This window comes from Morus notabilis, unplaced genomic scaffold, assembly GCF_000414095.1.
Source record: "Morus notabilis unplaced genomic scaffold, ASM41409v2 Scaffold1082, whole genome shotgun sequence".
Taxonomy (NCBI): domain Eukaryota; kingdom Viridiplantae; phylum Streptophyta; class Magnoliopsida; order Rosales; family Moraceae; genus Morus; species Morus notabilis.
In genome coordinates, this window is record NW_010358712.1 from 341075 (window position 1) to 356865 (window position 15791).

The 15791-nt window shown below is 30.5% G+C and overlaps 1 protein-coding gene across 2 annotated transcripts; it reads right to left on the minus strand.

Annotated features, from left to right (window-relative positions):
- Window positions 1-1936: 1936 nt before the first annotated feature.
- On the minus strand, window positions 1937-9581 carry LOC21395450 (ankyrin repeat-containing protein ITN1). Of its 2 annotated transcripts, none has more exons than XM_024162319.1 (8): window positions 9505-9581; window positions 9307-9394; window positions 8396-8899; window positions 7964-8119; window positions 7657-7758; window positions 4122-4172; window positions 3465-3898; window positions 1937-2672 (listed from the first exon to the last, which is right to left on the minus strand). In XM_024162319.1, the coding sequence occupies exons 2-8, from the start codon at window positions 9380-9382 to the stop codon at window positions 2052-2054; spliced, it is 1944 nt and encodes a 647-aa protein (XP_024018087.1). In that variant the 5' UTR covers window positions 9383-9394; window positions 9505-9581; the 3' UTR covers window positions 1937-2051. The 2 variants fall into 2 exon arrangements, with proteins under 2 accessions (XP_024018087.1, XP_024018088.1); XM_024162320.1 differs by having other exon boundaries at window positions 9501-9579.
- Window positions 9582-15791: the final 6210 nt, after the last annotated feature.

Sequence of the window (15791 nt, forward strand, 5' to 3'; positions counted from 1 at the left end):
AAGTTTTGATATGTCGTCACAAATATATTTGCGACGACAGTCGTCGCGAATAAGTCGTCACGAATGCTCCATCGAATATGTCGTCGATGATGACGTGTGATAGAGCATTTGCGACGACATAGTGTCGTCATAAAAGTGTTTAAAACCAGTTCTCAACCAGTTTTGGACATAGCTTTCCAGGAACTTAATAAATTACTACATAAACACAATCCATAACTTCTGGAAGATATCCATAAGTTAACCAGATCTTGACCTTTGTCTCTGAGAAAACAAAAAACCAGTAAAAAAAAATCGTGAACAACTGTTATGTAATCATAAAACTTATAAAAGAAAATAAAAGCATTAAAAAGAAAAATTATCAAAGTCTGAACATAAAAGCAATAAAAACAAAAAACGAAAATGAAAGAGAAGATTACTCTTGGAAGCTTTCTTCTTGAACATGGACTTCAGCTTTTGCTTCCCGAGTTTCCCCATTGCAGCGACCAAAAAATTCTGCACAAACAAACATTGGACATTAGTTATAATATTGTTGATTTTGAAGAGAATATAAAGAGATTTTAAGATTTTGGAGTGAGAAAATAAGAGAAAATGGTGAGAGGCCGAGTGAGAGAGAGAGAGAGAGAGAAGCCGATCGGAAAAAATGGAGAAGGAGGGCTTGCTTGTGGGCATATAACTGACTTTTTTGCGACGACACTAAAGACTATTTGTAACGACATATCATCGCAAAAATAACTTAAAATTATTTGCGGCGACATTTCATTATTTGCGACGACAAATGTTGTGGGAGGAAGGTTTTGGAATTCTTATTTGCGATGATAGTGTAATGTCGTCGCAAATAATATTTTGGGCACCCACCCTCTTTTCCTGCCTTCTATTTTGTTGAGGGAATTCAAAATCATTTTTTGCGACGACATAGAATGTCGTCGCAAAAATATTTCGCTACCCACCAAAATAATCTTTTTTGGTCGGGGAAAACAAATAAATTAAATTTTATTTGCGACGATATATGTGGTCGCAAATAATAAAGTATTGGCGATGACATGTCGCCGCAAATAATGTTATTTTGGCGGTAAAAGTTCGCGCCATATGAGATCTGGCGCCAAGCCTTTATTTACGATGACATGTGGAATTTTTACGAAGACATTATTTTTCCAGTTCGACGAACATATTTGCGGCTACATGTCGTCGCAAATATTCACTTATTTGCGACGACAATTGTCGTCGCAAATAATGTCGTCGCAAATAAGCGAAATTGTTGTAGTGTGAGCATTGTATGTAACCCTTATTAAACTATCTACTTCTCTTCATTCAATTATTAGCTTTTTATTCCGATGACTTTTCCACAGATTTGCCAATTTTGATTAGTCCTATTGTTAATTATTTCCCATATCTTTTACATTTACGAGGTGTTGAGGTTTGTAAGGACGGCTTCTATTCCTTCCTTTACAGTCTCTTCCTAACAAACCGCATTCAAGTAAGCAAATAGATCAAGATAATGTTTTAACGATCAAATTGCCATTAATGTCGAAGCAATAACTATCCTTTCTGCTACATAAGCTAAGTTCATCTATCTTGTTTTCTTCATAACTTAATTATATTTTTAGTCTTTTCTCCTGCTTATATCTTGTTCTCTCCACTTTTATAGGTTTTTATGGCACTGTCTATAGTCTATTGTCCCCAGTACTATATTTTCTTTTTCTAGACAGTTAGATAAATCTTATGTGTTGTTTTCAACGTCACATGATTTACTCTTATTCGCTCTTTAGATAGAAAAAGACATTATTGGTCAGATTTCTTTTCACTCTGAATTGTATCTTTAGATACTTTCTCTTCCATAAAAAAAAAAAAGACAAGGTTGACCAATGAAAGAAGTACTTGAAAAGAACTGTACTTCAATACGTCCAGAAATAAAATCCAGTCATATATATTTGCTTTCCGAACACATCCACACAAATTCTGTTGATAACTTGACAATTCAGTAATTGTCTCTAGAATGTGGAGTACCAAGAATACATCACACACACATATGTATAAAAATACAAACCTTCATCTTATTGGCGTTTGCTATCTAACCAAGGTTTAATGTTCCTCTTAAAAATACTTGGTCCATAAGTAGACATGAAGATATCAACTAACAGATGAAACTGTATCCTTACAAATGAGGCAATCGGAACACTCGCAAGTAAGCAGACGAGAAGAACAATCCATGTCTCTGGAAGCATAACGGAAACTGCAGCACAAAATGCTATCATCATGGTTGCTATTGAGAAAAATAGGGTGGAGAGGCCTATTATCATCTTTGTTGGCAAGGATTTCAAGAAATCTTCTTCTGCATAACGTGATGTGAGGATTCCTAGGAACATTAAAACTGATGTTGTTGACGCAAACAGTGAGATTGCATCTGATATAAAGAAAACCTTGAACAGTTTTTTGTTCCTGAATATAGGAAAGCCTATATTTTGATCGTTACCACCAGGAACTGTGAATGCCGCAGCAAATGTGATGGTAACAATTAGAGCACCCACAACAGAACAAGAACCTGATGTGTCCTTCATCCATTTTTCTCCTGCAATTACCAAATCCTTGTGGTTTTCTGTAAACAGTTGTTGTGGTCGGAGACGCTTCTCGTTTGTATATAAGTGTTCCGCAGGTGTTACGATTGACCCAACCTCCTTCATTACAAAAGTATACCATTTTAAGGAAAGAATTTAAGAGTTTTAACATTTTTAAGTTCTAGAATTTAGAACTTTTCATTTCAACCTTAACTATTTTGACAAAGATGTGTAAACAACGACGGTTAAATTTTCCCAATAAAAAACTAAGATAAATTAGTTGAAGAAAATTTGCCAAGTCCTGTCACTTATTTACTAAAAAATTGCAAAATGTGCAAAAGTTCAAGGGGCAATAATTCCAATACTTTTGAGAACTTTAATAGTAGTAACTCCTATTTTACCTTACTAATAGGAACTGTTGTAGGGGCCGTTGGCTTAGTTTTTTAATAGTCTGATTTTGGAGTAGGAATAATTTTGTGTCGAGTTTGTAACATTTTAGTGTAGACGCTCACAGATTAGACCGTTGAAAAACTAATCCAACAGTTAAAACAGTAGTTTCTTACAGTTAAAACAACGGTTCCTAATTATAGTATAAAACAATAGTTCTTATCATAAGAGTTCCAAATACTTTTTTAGTGCGAAAAACTATGAAATGAACTACGTGCATTTTACTCGTTCCTTTCATCTTTTTAAAACAAGTTTAAAATTTTCATTTCTTCCTTACATTATCCATTAAAAACAAAAAAAATCAGGAAGTCAAGGCACTGTTCTTTTTTCATCATACATAAATCCTACTCAATTCAGAAAACAAAATTTTGGGAGATAATGATCTGACTATATATGTTATGGTCCCAAATCAGTATACATTTTGCTTCGAAGTAAATTGTTAGCGTAACAAGTGAAAAACGATACCTTGAACCATTGTAGTTCTCTCTGCATTTGTAGAGCTGCGCCTCCTGGGATGAGATTGAGTATTTTTGAAGATGGTATTGATGCTGCCTTGTGTAACATGGTATTTTCAGTGCCAGGAAAATAAGAGATTGCTATTACTTGTTTGTTAGGGAGACCATGCATAAGGCTCAAAACTTCCGCTTGGCGAAGTTCAATAGCAAGCACAAACACGTCTCTGGCTAGATCAGAAGTCCACACAAGTTCTGGATTCGCTCTTGATATCTTCTTAATAAACTCGACATTTCCATTGCTGACAGCTTCCTTGATAGCGTCATGGACTCTAGCTTTGTTTATTTGATTCTCGTCTGAAGTAGTTTCTATTGCTTTGTACATGATACTCAAGAGTTCAAGGTATTGAACATGGGCCAACTTTGTTTTGTGTATATGCTTGACATCTGTATTAATAACAAACAATGGAAACAATTACTTATACCAGCCAGCTAGTTTTGAAATATGGACAAACTTAAATGCAAGGTGAAAAGAGAAAAACAGAGACCTTTTATCTTATAATATGTTTAATTTAGATACTAAATAAGCATGATTAATTTTAACACGCATATTTGGAAAAGAGACCATAGATAACAGCGAGCTTTTGCAAAAATGATACGAGTAAGTTACCTAAAAGTTGGAGAAGATTTGAACTCAATCGTGTCAATAGACCCACCGATCCTGAGGAGAATATAATTATTTGAAATTAGTCATCACCGACTTTGTGTGTATATGATATAAGAAAAATCCAATAATTCTCGATTGTATTGACACAAACTATAACTATATACATAAAATAAATCAAAATGAAATTGAAGTAAACTTTGTAATATTTCTTAGTAATAAAATTACACTTATTATAAATTTTCAACAAATTTTCACAAATTTAGTTAAAGAATCACTTATTTTATAATATAATTGAATTGAAAAAATATATATTCTCAATATTTCTCCGTACCTATATTAAGTTCAAATTATCAGTTTTGTTAAGCCAAGATTTATTCAGTGAGCATTTTATAGGAAAAATTCATTTTAGTACCCTATGTTATAATGAAATATGACTTTGATATCTTATGTTTTTTATAATTTTATGCGGGTATCTCAATATTTTAAAAAATCTTTTTTTGATACAATGAGGTCCTTTTTAAGACGTAAAATATAAAATTTACCTTTTACTTAATTTGCTTAGATTTTTTTACAAACATATTAAAACTGCTTAAAAAACATATAACAAAAATAAAAAATAAAAACTCCAATATCTCTTTCTTCCCATGCTTAAAAGACCACAAAATATAAAATAAGATTGAATCTGAGTATGATATGAGTTCTTGTTTTTTATTTTTGTTTTAAGGTTTTTTTAATTTTTAAATATTTTAAAATATTTTTAGAAAAATTTATTAATTTTTGATTAATTAATGAGAATGATTAATACTTATAGTAAATTAATACTTTAAATATAGTAGCATTTACATGTTAAACAATAAATAAAGAGAGTGATAAAAAAAATAACACTAATATTTCTCTACTTTTATAAAGAGAAAATACATAATCAAAAGAACTCGGATCCCCTGTCCACATTTTTTGTCCATCTCTCTGTCTAACTAACTAATGGTTGATACGTCAGCTATTCACTACTCATTTATATTACAAATTTAAATTTTTAATTTTAGATTTTTACAGTTAAAAGCTCTCAAAAAATATAATCTTTATATTTTTTTTATAATTAAAATCTTTAAAAACATGTCACATCTTAACTCAAATTAAAAATTCACATGAAGTATTAACAGTAACTCTGACTCCGTTACTTTAATTTTAAAATTCTTTCTTTTTATCCATTTCTTTCCTGACACTTTTTTCTCTTTACTCATACTAATCTTTCTTGATCTAAAAAAAAAATCTAATCTTTCTCACTCATCTGGGAAGAGGAGATTGAGTAGAAGCTGCATAACTTGGATTTTTTTTTTTTTTTTCAAAATTCGATTTTGTTTCTCTGTGTTCCTTTTTGTGCTTGTAAGAGAAAAAAAAATGCAGATTACTAGAGCTCTTGCGCACATTATCTTTTCTAGTTTTTGTGTTTTGATTTGGAACGATGGAGGGTTTAAAGAAGGAGCCATAACAATTGTTGAGGATGATGAAAAATTGTTTCCAACAGCTATCGGCGCGGGAGATTAGAAGACGATCTGAGTTTTTTTTTTTTTCCCTTTTTATATTTTGCATGATAAGTTTGTGAAGAAAAAGGGCTGATAAAGCTAGTCCAAGATCCCAATTCTAACTTTCTTTGCTTTTCTTTATATAAAAAAAGAAAAAAAAAAAAAAAAAAAAGCCTAAAAAACTCATTTTCTTTGCCATGCTCTGGTCTTCACACACCGATTTTCTTAAACAAATCCTTTGGAAGGGTGTAGGTGTAGGTGTCAGGCAAATTGAGGTGGAAAGAAGTTAGAGAAAGAAGGAAAGGGTAATCGCAGAGGAAAAGAAAAATATTGGAAGTGGGCAATTGGGTGTGTGGATAAAGAAAACAAGGTGCGAGAAATATATTGAGATGCCAACAATTTTTTCAACTGATGATTCAAAGAAATGATAAGAGAAAATATAGAAATGAACTGCTGAAAGAAGATGAATTTAGAGAGAGAGAATGTGTCAAAAAAAATGAAAAAAAAAAAAATATAGAAAGAGGGAGAATGTCAAACGTTGCGTTAACAGAGAGAACCAGTTTTATGCCTGTTAGTAATGCTGGTATGGATAAAATTATTTTAATACTTTATATTATAACAAAATATTAAATTAATATTTATGTTCTTTATAATATTACTTAATACCTCTAAGTATTTTTATAGAGTATTAAATGACGAATTTACCTTTAATACTGTTCTCTTACTTTTCCTAACTCAAAATTCAATTTCAATAAACGAATATAATACTAAAAAAAAAAAAACTCAGAAACGTTTGGTTTATGGATTAGAACCATGTAATTAGAATTATTTTCAATTTACGTGTATTTTTTTTAAAGAAAATACTGTAGCGATTCGTGATTCGAATAAGAGAACGAATCCTTCAACCAAACAACGTCAATTATAATTTTTTGTCGACCCGAAATTCTATTTCAATCTTGCCACCTTCACCCTCAGGCCTCAACCAGCAATTCACATATCAAGTTTCTTATGAACCCAAACCCGTCACAAGATTCTTTTGAACTGCGTCCTTTCACCTTGAACTAGTCTAAGAAAAGTAGAGTTTTCACCAATTTTAAGTGACCCAATTCGCTTAATTGATGTTCTGAAGCAAGAGGTTTAGTTATTAAGAGTTGGGGTAATGCTCCCAGAAGTTGGGGATGAAAACAGAGTTTGCAAGGGCTTCCATGAAAGAAGACAGATCTGGTTCTTTTGTTTGTGGAATATCAGATTTGGATTATTTGCTCTGGGTCGGTGGGTTGAATTTCTACGAAGATAATATATATATATATATATATATATATATATATTTTGTTGGAAAAGAGACCATCATGAAGAATTTGTTGTTTGGTCGGGTTGAAGTTTTGAGAAAGATGAAGGATTAATTTTTTTTTTTTCTTGTTTTTTGGCGGAAAGGAAACGGATGAAGGATTTGTTTTTATTATAATCAACTATTTGAAATTGAATTTCGGGGGTCAAGAAAATGGGAAAATAGTAATAAGGGCAAATTCGTCATTTTACTTCCTACAATATGATTTAAAGGCACTGAAAAATGTGTTTTAAGATGTAGGTAGAGATACCACTTTAATATTACAAAAAATACAAGATATTAACTCTATGTTTGGCTATAATATAAGATACCAGATAATAAAAGTAATTTAGAAACCAATATGTGAGCTACAAGGCAGAGAGAAGAGAATTAAAAGAACTTCTCCCTCTGGTGAGAAAATTATTCTAATGCATATGAGAAAATGAACGAGACAAATAGGAACATAAATGCACTCTGACAAAAACAAATTAGTAATATTCATAATTTTTTTTTATAATAGTAATATTCATAATTTATGTTAGACATGTATATTACTAATAGAAATATAAGTAAACTCTTTTGGTTATTAAAAAATAACATCTTCTATTTCTAAATTGCATCACATTTATACCTTTACATTTCAAATTTAATTCCTTACCTTTTTTTTTAAAGTATTAACCTCAATTACCTGACCTAATTGGAGTTAATTCATTCGCATCCATTTGGCTATCTTCTCGATTCTGAACATCTATAGAAATTTGATTGGCTGTATGACTGGCGATGTGTATACCTGTCACCACAGAAATAGAGGCAACTGATAATGAATTACGTGATTAGTTTATGCAAGCCAAGCTGTGCCAAGGTCATGTTTTCCTGCAGTCAATCTTCGCAATATAGCTAGCTAGAGAAAGGAAGTTTATTAACAAGAAATTAAACAAGATTGTTAAATAACTAATACGTATAAAATGTTAGAAGAGAAACAAGTGGATACTCACAGTCATATACCCGTCGTTTCCAAAATCCTAACTGGATTTTACAAGCAAAGACAGATTTAGTTGTAGACCATGCTAATGAACGCAGGGGGTATCTGTTATAAGGATCCGCAGTATTTGCCAGACGTGGCCAACGCCGTAGCAACTTGATGGGGATATCTGTAGTGTCATAGTATTTCAATATGACTATATATAAAAGAGTCCACAAATTTTACAAAAACTCATTATAGAAAAAAGAAAATAAAACATAATAAATAAAAAAAACAACAACAACAAAGGAAAGAAAGACTTCGTTTCAAAACTACTGTACGGTCATATGAGCGAGCATAGTCTAAGGTTAGATAATCATAGCTACCTAGTTAACCATATACACTGCGTTTTCTCAAAGAAGCATTAGACGATCCAGCTATATTTCTATTTTTGTTGAGTCCTTACCAAATTGGTTTTGGCTTATACAATCAGAAATGAGGGAAGAGCCTATCTTGCCATTATCTGGCTGTATTAGATCTTCTTCTGGTGTTTTGGTATAAATATAATAAGCCATTTCGTAATAGTTGTAACAAACAGCATCGATAACTGGAAGAGCCCAATTTTCACGAGCAACACTAACTAGTCTCTTGTTCTTTCTAATCAAGCATTTAACGATGGAGATGGTTCCCATTTTTATAGCAGCTGCAAGAACTGTGAGACCATCCTTCCGTTGGATCAACAGGCCTTCTTCAGTCAACAATTTCACCAACTCCTTCACAATGTGCAAATGTCCAGCACTCACTGCGACGTGAAGTAGAGTATTGCCCGAAAAATCGATTCTCGCTCTCACTGCATCAGGATGTTGGTCAAGATACGTCTTAGCATTCTCCCAATTACCTTGTCTGACATCATGGAAGAGTTGCCTGTGCCGTTCAAAGTCGACTTCATTTGCAATCTTGTGATCACTCCCTGCCATTTTCCATTTTCAGCTAAATAATTTTTACCATTAGATGAACTATATGAACATGTAAAGAAATCGAGCATAAAGTTTGTACGGCCCGTGGTTTTTTTATTTTTTATTTTTTAAATATGATGTGGAGTATATGGCTTCCACTTTATTCAAGACTGAAACCATTATGATTCGAACCCTGGTAGACACACACACATTCACACTTCCAACCACTTGAGCTATAAGCCTGTGTGAATTGAATATTTATTATGCATATTTTTTGGAATAATTTAGCAACATAATTTGGATAAAAGAATATATCCTTAATAGTTTATGACTAGCCAGATCATCGTTTTTGAAGAATACAACGTTTTCATCGTTTGTAGTTTCCTTTTTCACATTCACAGTGAGTCAGGGTGAGATATACCTGGAGGCTCGTTTGCCTTTTCCTTCATCTTTTCCAAGCTTGATTCTTTTTCTTTAATTGGATTTCCATATTCCATTGTAATAGATCACTGAATCAAGTGCACCAAACTTTAACATAATCGGTCAGGTGATGAAGAATTTTAATTATCACTCAATAGCTAATTAATTAGTATATCGAAACAAAAAAGCATTTACCCACGTTGATGATCAAGAAGCAGCAGCAGCAGGTGAAGCCACACTACAAGAATGCACAGTGATAGCAGTTGACTATTAGACAGAATCAGCGTAAACAAAATGAGACTTTAAGATCTATCATTTTATAGAGAGTGCTACTTTTTGTTGTGGATAGCAATAATAAGGGTATGTTTAGTAAATAGATTCAGAATTTTAATTTTAGATTTTAGTGATTCTAAATTATTATTTAGAATCACTGTTTAGTTTAGATGATTATAAATCATGATTCAGAATCTGATGTGATGTTTTAAACCATAATCACTCATGATTCTAAAAATAAAACCACCCTCCTACTTGATTTAAGATGATTCAAACTCCTGATTCTGAATTATGGTTTCAGAATCATTATTTGAACATAAAATCATGAATCATAGTTCTGATTTCAAAATCATGATTAGAATCACCCTAATTTAAATTTTCGTATCAAACAAACCCTAAGTGTTATGGAAAAAGTAACGATCTAAATTGAAGCGTACGTACAGAGGTTGGTAAACAAGTTTTAAGATATTTATTATTTTTATTGTCATCTTTTAACACACGTTTTAAATTTTTCATTTCCTTCTTATATTATCAACTAAAACGTGTATTTATCGAATTAAATGTTTGGTTTTGTGTGACATCCCTCTTACGTGGCCGTCAATTTAAACATATTTAACATATTTTTAGATTTAAATTAATCAAAATAGTGGAATAATTTTTTAAAAAAATAAATACTTAAAATATAAGAAATAATAATTTTATAAATCATAATAATAATTTTTTAAAATAAAATATTAAATTTCTTAAAACTTTTTTTAATTTCAATTAAAATAAGTCAATCGGAAAACATCACCCGCATTTCATCAAAAGAACAAGTGTTATGGAAAAAGAGCATAGTGGTTGGTAAATCGGCCTTGTTTGCACTATGTTTTTCTTTTCAAAAGATTAAAGAAGGATGAAATATTTAGAATTCATTTTGAAATGATTTTATTTTTTTATATAAAAATAAAAATAAAAATATTTTTAATTTTAGAGAGAAATTATTTTTAAAAATATGTTTGGTAATTTCATTAAGAGATTATTTTTAATATAAAAAAATTCATTAATATCTTTTACTCTCTGTTCAAGTGAGGAGAAAACGGATTTATTTATCTCTCATTTTACACTAAATTAAAAAATTATTTTTATTTTTATTTTTTATCTTTAATTATATCAAATGTCGTTTCTCACTTATTTTTATTTTTATTTATTTATTTTTAAAAAAAATAAAAACAAAATAAAAACAACTCAACGTATCAATTCCCTAAGAGCTGCCGACAAAAAAAAAAAAAAAAAAAAAAAAAAAAAAAAAAAAAAAAAAAAACAATCTATAAAAGATGACACGTCGTTTCGATCTCCTATATGTCCAAACTTTTGTCGCTCTATACGACATAAGAAGCGAAAAATTCAACAATACTACTGTTTTAAACCATTCCCTTCTAATGGGCATATCTGCGGTAGGAATGCAAATTCCCCCTACCGGTAGGAAATTGCATGTGGGCCCCAGTAATTTAAATTGAGATAGTATGTGCTAAAAGCACCTAATCCTTGAAATTTATTGCGGTTGGAAGCTGTCAGAGCCATTGAAAGAGCAGGGACGAGAAATTATTTATGGGTTCTTTATTGCGCTAGCTTCCAACCGATAACGACACCAAAAAAGGGAAAGATTACAATAACAGCTTAGTATAAGAATTAAAATTAAGATGATTTGAGTCTTTAAATTTAACTTTATAATTTATGATTTAAGAAACATTTATTTAGATGAGTGTATACATGAAGTCCGTTGAAGCGCCATTTTGCCCAATTGATTAGACTCAAGGGTGTTTGTTTGTTTGTTTGGGATAAATTAGGGATTTTCTTTTTTCTTTTTTTTTGCCAGAGAAAAGGAAAGAAAATTGGAGGCTAAAATCGAAATTGTATCGAGTGAAATCATTTTATATCATTTTGGGTAACATCATTTTGGGCCTAAGATCTTTTAATCTAATGGTGCTCATAATTTTACCCTACCAAGAGGAATAAAAGGACGGCCCTACCGTAGAGTTTTTCTTTTTTTTTTTCTTTTTTTCTTTTTTCTTATTAGTTCTTTTTTTTCCTTTTTACGTTTTTAGGATTCCGTTCATCTCACCGATTTGAGTTTAGATATGATTGTAGTAAAAAAAATTAGATGTGACTGTTTTTTAGAACTTTTTACTGTAAAAAAACTCAAATTTTAAACTCGATTCGGTTAAATGAATGAGGTCTTTATATCATTATTTTAGTACGAGGATTCAAATCATGGTGATTCTAATCACGATTCTAAAATCATAATCATTATTCATGATTTTAGGTTCAAATCATGATTCTGAAACTATGATTCAAAATTAAGAGTTTGAACTACCTTGAATCAAAAGGGAGGTGATTTTAGAATCATGAGTGATTCTGATTTAAAACATCACATTAGGTTTTGAATTATGATTCATAATCATTCAAATAATGATTCAGAATCACTGTAAATGAACATTAATTCTAAATTAGGAGCCATAATCATGATTTTATATCTATCTACTAAATGAATCCTTAATCTAACAGTGCTCATAATTTTACCATACTAGTAGGGACAAAAGGACGTCTTCTCTGTTTTTTCTTCCTTTTTTTTACAAGTCCTTTTTTTTCCCTTGTACGTTCTTATTTTTTTCCTTGTGTAATTTTATATCTTTATTCTAAAATGTGCGTCATCAAAATGTTTTTCTGTTTAAATTTATCCTTTTTACTTATCAATATATTTTCCAAATATGTTTTCACCTAAATATTCTTTTACATGATATATATTTTTTCATCAAACGTTACCTCTATGTTTCGCTTCAATTTCTTTTTATTTCGCTTTTTTTGTGCTGCTATTTTTTTTTTTATTGCTCCTTACTTTCCTTTGAAATTTTATATCTTTTATTTTCAGACGTGTATTATCAAAATATTTATTTCTTCTAATTTGTCCCTGTATGTCTACACTAAAATAAGTTCTTACATTCTCTGAAATATTGTTTTGGTTTCCCGGTCATGAACTTGGCTCCTCTTCTTTTGCTTTCAAATGGGTCGAGCCAGTAACGAACATTTGGTTGCTCCCCCTCCTCCTCTTTTACCAAAATGCTCTAAATATAGTTAATTTTCTCCTCAACAATCATACCTATAACTTAATAAAAACAACTCTTTTCAAGACTTAGATAAATTGAACAACAATGTACTTTCTATCTTTGAAGAAAGAAATTTAACTACTTCTTGAAATTGGGACATCATCCAGACAAAATTTTTTCTTTTTCTAATAATTATAAGGGAGTTTCTACTGTAGGCCGTCCTATTGATAGGACTTATTTTCTTATCATTAAATCTGTTCAAAAACATTTCAGATTAAAAAAGTATGCAGAATACAGTTTTAATACAGATTTAACGACTAAAAAGTATAGAACTATCGGTAGTTAATTTTTTCTGGATCTATTAGAAAAACTCCCTAATTATAATCATGACAGTTGACAAGATTGACCAATAAAAGAAATACTTAAAAATAACGTATTTCAATACATCCAAAAACAAAATTCAGTCATATATATTTGCATTTCAAACACATCCACACAAATTCTGTCGATAAATTGACAATTTAGTAATTGTCACCAGAATGCCAAGTACCAAGAATACATCACACACACACACACACACACAGATATATACAGATTTTCAACTTGTTGGTGTCAACCATCTAACCAAAGTTTAACATTCCTATTAAAAATACTTGGTGTCATGACCGAGAAATTTATCGGAATGATTGTATGTGATAATATTTTATAGAATCCTTTATATCATTAATATAAATACTTTTATGATAAGTATTTGTTGATATAATTATGGAATAACAAGTTATAAGTTAGAGTTCAGAAATTTCTGAACTAAGATGCAGTTACTAATTTTTGGACTGTATTTAAGAAAGAAGTATAGAATGTGGTGTTAAGCCCACAACTGGGTAAACACATGAATGATAAGTTTAAGAAATGAAAAAGAATTGAAAGACATCAATTCTAGGGTTTTAGAATTGATTGGAATGAAAAAGGGTTTCGGAAGGCCGAACTGAGAAAATAGGGGTTTCGACTGATTTGAGTTGACCAAGTATTACAAGCATTGGATCCATTCCAAAATCGGGTATAAACTTTATGAATATAATCCATTAAATATAATATGTATATATATTGAATTAAAATGTTTCTTCTTTTACTGAATAGGAAACAAAATATACAATTAGTGCAACTATAACTGATCTGAATACGTATCAAGGATGGTTTTATTATGCTTACACAAAGTGTTACAGACAAGTGCAAGAATCTGGAACATCATGGTGGTGTGACACTAACTTGGTAATAAATTTTATTACAAAAAATAAACGAACTAATTTTTCATTAACAAATACAATAAATAATTTAATTTTTTTTACACATGTACAAAATAAATATACATATTGAAGATAACACTGGAAGAAGAGACGCTGTAATGTTCGGTAAAACAGTGCAATCACTTATTAACAAAGCTTGCTCTACGCTTACTTACGAGGAGGGATACACTGATCGCTACATGATTCCTCCTATTTTATAAGAAATAAGAGGAATATCAAAAATATTTGTCATACAGTTTTGGACTCGAGGAGCTTTTATCGATAAAGTTATTTTAAAGATTTTCAATGATGATCAACCTCAATTGTACTTACCACCTACAACAACTGGGTCTTCAAAAGAAACAACATCAGTTTTAAAACCAATTCTGCCTGTTTCAGTCCCTCATGAATCTACTTTCTTCGTAAGTTCATAAAAAAAAAGAAAATAAATGAGGTACAATCATGTGTTATATATTATATTAAATATTTTAATAAATATGAACAAAGTTATTTACATTTATTATAATTTAATAATAACTATTTTATTATTTCTTTCTTTCTTAACAGCAGCTCTGAAAAAACAACAAGTAAAAATAAAAAGAAATAAATATATTAATAAATCTCTATATATTTATAAATATATATTTTTTTTTTATTTATAAAAATAAACATATAAATAAATGTGTATATATATGTTACAAATTTACAGTAACTTTTAAACATATATATATCTGTGTGTTTTTATATATTTTTTATTTAAATTACTGTTAATTAAAGTATTACATATCCATATAAATACACGGGTATTCCACTAATTTCCTTCTATTATGGGCATGTATGCGTCACGAATGCAAATTCCCCCTACCGGTTGGAAATTGCATGTGGGCCCCAGTGATTTAAATTGAGATAATACGTGCTAAAACACCTAATCCTTGTAATTTATTGCGGTTGGAAGCTGTCAGACCCATTGAAAGAGCAGGGACAAGAGAAATTATTTATGGGTTCTTTATTGCGGCAGCTTCCAACCGAGAACGATACCAATAGAGGGCAAGATTACAATAACAGCTTGGTATAAAGATAATCAGAGGCTCATTCATTTTACTGATTCGAATTTTTAATTTTAAATTTTTACAGTAAATTGTTAATTTCTTTTTTTTTTTTTTAAGGCAAGGAAAAAAAAAATTTTTGCCAGAGAAAAGGAATGAAAATTGGGGACTAAAATCGAAATTGTATCAAGTGAAATCATTTTATATCATTTTAGGTAACATCATTTTGGGCCTTAGATTTTTTAATCTAACGGTGCTCATAATTTTACCCTTCCAGTCGGGATAAAAGGACGGCTCTACCGTAGAGTTTTCCTTTTTCTTATTCTTTTTTTCTTATTAGTTCTTTTTTTTTCTTTCTACGTTCTTAGGGTCCCGTTCATTTCACCAATTCGAGTTTAGAAGTGACTGTAGCAAAAAAAAATTAGATGTGACTGTTTTTAAGAGCTTTTTATTGTAAAAAAAACTCTGGGTTCGTTTGGTATGAAGATTCAAATCAAAGTGATTATTTCCAGAACCAGAACTATGATTCATGATTTTAGGTTAAAATCATTATTCTGAAACCATAATTCAGAATCTGGAGTTTGACTCATCTTGAATCAAGATGGGGGTGGTTTTAAAATCTTGAGTGATTCTAGTTTAAAACATCACATCAGATCCAAATCATGATTTAGAATTATCCAAACCAAATACTGATTATGAATCTGATTCTGAATCACTATAAACAAACAGTGATTATGAATCAAGATCCAGAATCACGATTCTGGATCCATCTATCAAACGCCTACTCAAATTTTAAAC